Source organism: Dermacentor andersoni, chromosome 2 (genome assembly GCF_023375885.2).
Source record: "Dermacentor andersoni chromosome 2, qqDerAnde1_hic_scaffold, whole genome shotgun sequence".
Lineage (NCBI taxonomy): Eukaryota > Metazoa > Arthropoda > Arachnida > Ixodida > Ixodidae > Dermacentor > Dermacentor andersoni.
Window position 1 is genome coordinate 161,018,185 of NC_092815.1, and position 9,499 is coordinate 161,027,683.

Sequence of the window (9,499 nt, forward strand, 5' to 3'; positions counted from 1 at the left end):
GGTGTCAGTGTCTGTTGGCTTCTCATGATATGACTAATAAAAATCGGGACCCTCGGTTAACCCCCTCTCTTCTCGTTTATTACATAACGAGGGTCTCGAATCCGGCAACATTGATGCCTTCAGGTAGCATGTGTGGGTTTATTGACCAGTTGCCTTCACCCAAAAAAGATCACGTTCTCGTGACGCCTGCGGCAAGAAGGACGTTCCACGTCCGCCGTCTTGGTATGTGAGTGATGGCGCTGGCTAACGCTCCCGGGGTTCTACTAGGACACATAAATACCCAAGAAAGTGGATGGGGAAACAGCGCCGCGGTAGCTCAATTGGTAGAGCATCGCACGCGAAATGCGAAGGTTGTGGGTTCGGTTCCCACCTGCGGCAAGTTGTTTTTTCATCCACTTTAATTTCCATTAATTTATCGTTTCCTTATTTCATTTATTAAGCACAAGTAATATCCTCTATGTTGTCTTTGGTGTCAGTGTCTGTTGGCTTCTCATGATATGACTAATAAAAATCGGGACCCTCGGTTAACGCCCTCTCTTCTCGTTTAAGCATGCTGTATGTCATGCGACATGAGCTCCTCAGACACACAGGGGGCAACAACCTAGGTAACAGAGAAGCCTTTGCCTCTGCTCTGGCTGCTTGTCAGCGGTGGGCCGTCCCCATCAAACATGTGTGCGTTGTTGTTCTTTGGCTCTTCAGTTTGCATGTGGAAAGTAAATACAGTTAAACCTTGATATAATGAAGTCGGTAAAATCGGCCATTTGCTTTGTTTATGCAAATAAGTACAGTCGCTGATAAATTTTTCTTACACAGAAAGGGGCTGCAACATTTTCCAAATTGTCAAGCAATCAAATAAAGTAAATTTCAATTGGAAAACAATTCATTTTGATAAATTTGGGATTCGGCGACAAATGATATGGTTTCATGCCAAGTCATCGACATCTCGGCGGTATGAATTATGCGAAGCCAGCCGTGCTTTCGCATTCACTCTGCCCCCGTTGCTGATAGTGTTGCCCGCACTGGGACGACGCTATCAGGAAAGCGCCGGCAGCGCGGAGTGAATGCTTCATCTGCCTCTCACTCCAGTGGTTTACTGAAACTCAAGATTACACAACCTCCAGTACTAAAGACAGTTCACATTGTGCCACGCTGTCTCGGCACACCCACTCTTTGCACATGCGGCAGATTGCCTCTAAAGCAGGGTGCGCAGCTGCGTACGTGCTCAGCCACGCTTACAGCCCTCCTCAGCCACTGCCAAGATGCGTGCCAAAAATCGAGATGCGCACCAACTTGACCCCACTCTGCCCGCTCTTTCCCTTTGCTCGTGCGGAAGTCGTGAAGCCACCATATTTTTCGTCTCACCCATTGTACACGTTCACTCGCACCTAAAGCACACCGTGCGGGGGGCACGATAGTACCTTATTGCAGTTGGACTTTATATGGAACATGACGCAGCTTTACTTCGGCCATCGTTCTTCTTACGCGGCATGCGATTTGAGAGGTGCGTTTGCAAGCAGCCGCTTTTAACTAAATCATCTGACTATCTGCATCGGAAGAAGTTTCTATTTACTGTTTTGGCATTCCTTTGCTGTGGCAGTTAAATTTCGTTATATTGAAATCTCATACAAACACGCTTCTTTATGTTGAGGTTCTAAATACATAATGTCCTATGGACAAGAGGTTACGAAAAGGTTAATACTTCGCTATATTGAGCATTTTGTGATATTGAAGTTTGTTATGTCGCGGTTTAACTGTAGTCGGTTAGTGCGTGTATTTATTTGTGCAGTTTGCTAAACAGACTGCATACTGTGAAGTAAGTGTAAATCTGGGTTTCGGATTTCAGCAAGAATTGCATACTTTGGGAAGACACTGACTCATCTACTCAGCCACGCCCGCCCGTGTAAGCATTAAACTTTAACCACAGTGCTTACTGGTAGAGTAGCCGTTGTGTCTCACTAATTTCTATTAGTTTCGAACACTCAACTGCCTGAAACCTCATCAAACTGAAGGTCAAACTATCCGTACGTACACTTGCCAGCATGTGCTCGCTCCTGGCTAGACGCCTTGGCAAACATCACTTCGTAGTGAGCTATTCATAGCACTTCAAAATGCGCAGTTTGGTTGTGGCTACCATCCACCCGTCAAGCTGGTGCAGGATGAAGCTGGTTTTCATGATTTAGCACAGCCAGACTGGAGCAGATAAGTGCGAAGGCACACTACAGCCCTGTCATAGGCACTGCGGTTGGCATGTAGCTGCACCTGCTACGTAGCACAGATGCTGTGGCCGCTGCGGAGTGTGTGCTTGCTGTGGCTTGCTGAGAACAACCGTGAGTTCTGATTAGTCTCTGTGGGCGACATGACTTCAGGCGCGTGGTGAGCTGGTCCGAGCACCGTCATCTGACGGAACCGGTCGCCTGCTTCTCGTAACACCTTTGAGGTGTGTTGTCAACATGGCCGAAGCTTGTGTAACCTTCGGAATCCTTTCAGCGCGAGTTGGGAGGGTGGCATCCGTTGCTGAAGTTGTGGATATAGTTGTGGTTTCCAGTGTACAAGGTAGCAGCTGGCTGATTCATCTCACCGGTGACACTAGGATTGCCTAAAGTTTGCCCCTGTATACAGTCGAACCTGGCTATATCGAACTCGCAAGAAAACGCCCATCAGTTCGATATAGAGCATAATTCGATATAAGCCTGCTAAATAATTGGATGTCATAAAAACGCATACCATTTATAAAATCACTTTATTGATGAAACTAGCTTAGTTTCGCATGAAATAGTCTAGCATTTTCTTCTGCTTGGGCAATTTCACTGCCTGCGATGCACACACTTCCTCACATTATCTAAGGAGTCGAAGAGTCGAGCTGCTGAGGCCGCAACCTTCCGCATTTGCACAGAAGCACCGGACCAGTGCAAGCGCAACAATCACTTCGGAGGATGTGGACAAACGACCATCGTTGCTTTCCTCATTGTGCCCACTTTCACTTGTGCTTGGTATGATGTTGGCAATGTAGTCTTCGTTTCCGGGCTTTCCTGCGGTCTCGACACCATCATTTGCACTCACAAACTCGTCCATCGTTAGTTTGTCAACAGCTTCTGGAAATTCAGACAGCTCGCTCCAAACTTCGGCAACACCGGCAACGGCTGCGTCGCATTCATCAGAATTTACGGTCATCACCGAGCACACGGAAGCCGGCACGGCTGAAGCAATTTCGGATGAACCACTCGTACACTGTCGTGCGCGTACGTACGTGTCGGGCGCCACGGGCACCGGATCGCGAGTTTGGCCGCTTTAGCCCTAATCTCCCCCTTATTCTTCAAGATCATGCTGAGAGTGCTCCTCGGAATCTTGCATGCTGCGAGAACATCCGACTTCTCACCGTGTTCGACCCGATTTATGATTTCGAGCTTCATGACGAAAGGCGAATTCTGCCGCTTCATCACGGCAACACTGCAGGAGAAGGCCCACAAGGCGCGCACAGAATGAACCACAAGTGCCATCTTGCACGATGAGTGCACAAGAGCCTCTGATTGCCTGTCTGAGCAAGCGCTGCGGGCGTGCCAGGATAATTTTTTGCAGGGGGGTGTCGAAGGCTTGTCCGAGGCAGCACGGTCACGGTAGGGAGAGTGGTTGGATGGAGCCGCGCCGCAGGGTTTCCCCACACCGTGAGGGAAAGCTAACTCTGGGGGCACTTTTCCGCCGCTTGACGTTCCATATATCGGAAGTTGCTGTTATTTTTGTTCGATGTAAGCGTAATTTTTGCTATATATACTCATTGTAACTGTACCGTGTCCAGAAATTGTTCGATATATAGAATAATTCGATGTAAACAGGTTCGATATAGTCGGGTTCGACTGTAGTTCGGTGCATTGTATGTGGCAGAGCAGTGACCAGTTACAACGTAAGCGCACATGTGCACAACGGGCGAGCACTTTTATGTTTGGTAAAGGTGCAAACTCGGCATGCTCATTTCACTGCACCCGAACTGTAAGCCAACATGCTGCCTACCAGCCGAGCTAGTTCACAATATGCTCTGGTCTAGCTGCTCTGGTGTGAGATTGGACACACAGTATTTCCGTGCTGAAGTGCGCCGAGCGCTGTGGGTCACATCTACACTGGGCACTAGACTGTATAGAGGGTTGAATTTTCATAGGTGCAGCACGCCTCGCACGTCCGCTTCACGCTGGACTATGTTGATGAAGCCGATTTGCACATTTCTGACAAATTTGCACAAGTGAACATGGTGACAATGTTTCGTTTGACCCTCGGAAATTCTGTAATCTGTAATCTGATCCTAGATATGTCTTTTTGGTCTTGCTAAGATGTACAATTTGGCGTGTTCATGTCCAATGGCAGGCTCGTTTAAATTGCAATAGCCATCATGGAGCTGGATGAAGCCAGGTGAACCGACCAAGCTGTAGCACTGTTTTTGTTTTGTTAGTTCACACGGCAGCCATCATGGCTACATTTTCAAACCCTAGGTTTCTAGAAAGGCGTGGCAGAAAATAAGTTTCAGCCATATGGCTTTAACGCGTTGAGCATCATTGGCTGAAGCTGGACACTACTAACCATCATGCTGGAAGGCGATGACACGATTACAATGAAAAATGAAGCCTTGAAAAGCTTCATAAAGAGCAGAAATTGCAGCTGAGAAGTAGATTTTACTATTTTTCATAGTAAGTATACGAGTAAGGTTTGTTTCCCCCTCCTTGAAATCCTTGAATTGGCCTTGGATTTTGTATCAAATGCTCTGTACGAACCTTGAGTAAAGCTATGGGATGGGACACGTGGGGAGACACCGTGAACACAACCAAACGTTGAGTTTGGACTGTTGTAAGGGCTAAAAGCCCCAGCAGTGGTGCCTACATGAACATACGAAATCAGATTTGAACTGCATGCCATGGTGACATTGAGTAAGTGGAGCGTTGTGGGCATGCCCTGCTCCGCCGTAGCCTTTGCAGTGCAAGGCATTGAAGAAGGAGCCGGATTACTGCGAAGAGGCTCACAGGCGACCTTTGACTGCGAATAACTCTGATTCTGCCGAACGTGTTTGCAATACTTCTTGCTGCAAAGTATTTCTGAAATAGTCTATTTTAAATTCAGATGCATTTCTCAACTTCGATAGTGTTTCAGGGCCCCTTTAATAACATTTTACTGTAGCTGATGTAGCGATTGAGATTAGGAGGAGTAAGCGGAGTTCGGCAGTTTGCTTATTAGGCAGAGTAGGTAACTAGTGGTCACTAGAATAAGAAGAATAACTATAGTCTAGAGTTGACCTATGCAAGATGTGGTTGCCCGGGAAAGGCCTTCGTCCTATGGCAGACATAAACTGGCGATGAAATTGATCACTGTAGTGATCGTGAACAATTTATGGTGTTAGGTGACTGACGTGTGCGTGCATGTGCAGGCGGAAGAGCGGCTGGCAATGGTCGACGAGCGCCGGCAGATTGATGAGGCCCGCAGGCAGTTGGAGCTGGAGCAGGAAAAGAAAATGCGCCTGGACCAGCAGGTCATCCTGAACAAGGGACGCGTGCGACCCAAGCTCTCCTTCTCACTGAAGCCTACGGTCTAAGGCAGAACCGATGCCTTCCCAGTGTGCGCATGTGCGGTCTGCCTGCCCCTTGCTGCAGCATGGTGGAACATGTCGTCAGGCATGGCCGTTCTCACAGCCACCTCGAACTTTTCGTTTGGACACTGGCCTTGAACTGCACACAAGTCAATCACGCTTTCTGCTCCTTGCCTTGTGTAGTGGACATTTTACCTGCAGTCACTGGGCAGTGTTTACAAAAGCTGACTGCCTCTATGTGCAACAGTAGCAGTTTCCTACCCAAATTATGTCGTGTGAAAATGGTGAGGATGGTTAAGTAGCTTAGAGAACTAAAGTTATCGCTGAGTGCAGTGATTCAGCATGATAGACAAGCTGCAGCATTGTACCATCGCACTGGTGCAAATATTATGTAGTGCTTTGGTTTGGTGGTGCGGAACGGGCAAAATTCTCGAAAGTACCTTGCGAAGTTGTTAAAGCGGCCACTTCTGCTGTGCTCATTCAGTTATTGAACCAGTGCAAGAAGCTTCCAGTTTTCTTGCATGTCACAGGTGGGTATAGCAGCCCTTCTTTCTTGCCACCAATTCTTTCTAAATATCGCCATGTACTCTTGCCACTTTCAGTGCCAATTGGTATTGCGACCCGTCATGAGGTCGTCTTGCACACATTTTAGAGTGTCGCACCAAATAAGCAGTAGTATACTCGGAGTTTTGTTTTGCCTTTTGGTAATCTCGGCCGTCATTATGCAGCAGGTATGTCCTCAAAAAAAAAAAAAAAAAAATTCTTTTCAAAAGTGAATGCACCTCTGAAAGTTGTAGTGAAGAGTTGAGTGAAAGCAGTGCACATAGAGCGTATTTGTACATAGCACCAATTGTAAATACAAATTTCCATTCTTTTTCGTTCGAAGTTTTCATACATAAATGTTTTGCTGAACCTGTACAAAAGTTGACAAAGCTTTTGACAGTGTGAAGTCATGCGACGGATTTGCATTGCAAAACAAACCATGTTTTCCAAAAGCTGCACACTTGTCATTGACGTTTTTTTTTACATCTCCATGCACATGTGCTGTGCATTCATCAACCAAAGTGTTATCTTGTGCTCGTGTTGCTTGTTAGATTGCTGCTTAAAGTTCACTTGCTACACCCACGACCAAAAAGTCTACGGACCATGGTACAATAGAAGAATTGCATTTTGGTAATGCAGCTGGTACTTGATTGTATGAACAATGTAGTACACTTTGCTAGCTGTGCACTTGTACAAGGATCGCAGGTTTTCTTTCGTCTTTTTTTTTTTCTTGTTTTTTGTTGGCTGCATCCGGTGCAACTCTGTCATAGTATAGCTTAATAGCACACCACAGCCTATCTTAAAGAAGCAATGTTCCTGCTAAAGTTTCTTTCCGATTTTCGATCAAGTACTTCATCGGGAGTTGCGAGGATCACAGAATGCCTAAACGCAGTCAAGTACTTCTTGGTTGGCGTAGGGCTTTTGAACTATGAAGTGTTAGATTTTGCACACCCATGGTTTTGGGATGCAGACTGCCATGTTTACAAGAGAAACGGAAAGGTGTGCAAAGGAAAGTAAGAAGGGTGCAAAATAAAGCAAGCAGGGCATGGCACTTTGGGTGTGCAAAGCCCCCTTTGGGTACCCCAAGCCATTTGGGTGTGTAATATCTGAAACGCCTTGCTACCTTCGTTAATTCAAGCTCTTCTAGAGTTGCCAGACCCAAACACCAAAAACAATGCCTTAATTGGTTAAGGAATCCGGTAATACTTTTTGCCATCCCTATCAAACACCAGAAAGGATGCTGCCCGTATGGGCCAGGCACAAACACTTGCGTTATTAACGATGCCATCCAATGCCACACTGAGAACAGGCCAGGTAACATATTATGCCCAGGATGTGGCAAATACCCCAGTGCACTCTATACTTACTGGGTGATACCGTTGGAGCGCTTCTTGTCCACACTTTTAACTCGCCCAAACATTGCACCTCCCTTCTCCACACCTAGAAGTGCTGGACGCTCCACTGAGTGTACTACGGTGTACACTGTAACCACTGTGGCTGGTCCACAAAAAGCACAGCAAGGGATCCAGATGAATGGACTCAGCACCAAGACTGGGGACCCAGCTGGACTCTTACCATGGTGACTCCGATTAGGATTCATTCAGAAATAGTTTCTCTTCTACCAGCTAGGAAATTGGTTTTACCATGTCAGCTGTTCCTCCGGGGCATTTCTGTTACACTGGTCCAAGGAGGTACGATGGCTGTAAATGATTGCTACGAAAGAAAAGGGATATCGAGGTGTAAATTGCACAGGATCAAGAAGATACTGGGGGAGTTGTAAAAAGGGTGGCATGCTGCAAAGCAAACAGTTTGTAAATCGCATTCGCTAGTAGTGCATAAACAAGCTTCAATGACTTGTAAATGATCAACACAAGAGCAAGATAAAAAGCTACAGACCTGAAACACTGCAAAGCACTGGTAAGCCCTCTATATAGGGTAGTTGTGAAAAGTGTATGGGTCAGTTAAATGGGATTTAGTTTTTTAAATGACAAGTATGGAGGAGTGTTGTGAGGAAACGGGCAGCTTTCTGCGGAGTACATGTTGAGAGTTTAATTGCCTGGCTTGATGTCGTGTCCACTTCCTAACTCGGTGGGCATGTGAAGTAGGTGGGACGGTAGTATTGCTGCAAGGTGGGCTGTGCATAGCAATGACTACAGTACAGAAAGTCATGCTAGAGTAACTCCATGCCAAGGAAGTTACTGCAAACCGGGCTGCCACCCTACATGACTGACGCATGTCCTTAGTATGGCCTCAGTCAAGGGTCACATGAACCTGCTAGTGCTTTCTTTTTTTTTTTCTTTTTGTTCGAGACCATGATCTGTAGGTGCTTGACCATGGGTGTATGCTTGTTCAGTGGAGAATTGGCTGTACTGGAAAGGTGAGGAATTAATATGGGGATACACAACGTGTCTTTGTTTTGTGTGCAGTGTGTGCCTTTTCTGTGGCCTCTGTGAGCACAGATTGGCTTTGAGTGGTCACTGTGGCTTGCCACAGTTGCTCTAGCTCTGCTGATGCTCTCGGTAAGTATTGTTGCTCTGTGCAAGAGCACCATGAATGCATCATTTTTGTGGAGGTTCATGAGGTACTTTGTAACATACAGTAAGCAGAAAAATGCCTTTTATTAAGACAGCATTAATGGCATGTCTTTGCAACTGGTTGACATCTTTGGCATTTTCTGTGCACTTCTGGAAGGAGTTAGAATCACTGTTGCTTCTTAAGTCTTTGTGGCTTTGTACAAGGCTGATGGAACCGAGTGAACAGGATGTCATGTTTAGTTTTTTTTTTTACATGTAGAATATACAGAAATAAAACTTTTTTTTGCACACTTTCGTAGTGGTCTGATTATGGGGAACCAACGCTGGAGTTTTCACGACACCTGCAGCGCCACCCTGGCGGTCGGAACGTGCACAATGCAGCCGCTCCCGCGGACGAAAATTGCTGCTGGTAGCGGCGTTGCGTGCGCTGAAAGTCTAAGGAAAACAAAAGGACGCCGACGGTACTGTTGCGTATACTAGTGCCACAACTACGTCGGAATGAGGGAGGATGTATCCTTCTGTGTCTTTCCATCTAAACCGTACGAACAAGAACGGAGGCGGCGTTGGATCCAAGCAGTCAGGCGAGCGGAGTAAGTTCCCGTCTTGTCGCCCTGTCAAGCGGTGTCGGGCTGGTTTCTAAATCGAATTTCGCGAGTGTGCTTGGTTCACCCTAAGAACAGTTTACACCCTTTGGCGCGCCCCTTCTGCCACACAACGATAATCTTCATCTGCCTTGATGCGTTTCCTTTCATCGTTGTGTGGCAGAAGGGGCACGCCAAAGGGTGTAAACTGTTCTTCGAGTGAAGACGGTCAGCCGTGCCAGCCAGTACCAAACAGCAGAATCTGCAGTGGACATTTC

The 9,499-nt window shown here is 46.7% G+C and overlaps 1 protein-coding gene across 1 annotated transcript in view; it reads left to right on the plus strand.

The window, feature by feature from the left end:
- LOC126540517 (uncharacterized) overlaps positions 1 to 8,930 on the plus strand; it is a 40,316-nt gene extending 31,386 nt beyond the window's left edge. The window contains exon 5 of the mRNA XM_050187331.3: positions 5,405 to 8,930. Within this exon, the coding sequence (XP_050043288.1) occupies positions 5,405 to 5,569 (165 nt within the window). The 3' untranslated portion in view covers positions 5,570 to 8,930. The remainder of the gene's footprint in view (positions 1 to 5,404) is intronic.
- Positions 8,931 to 9,499: the final 569 nt, after the last annotated feature.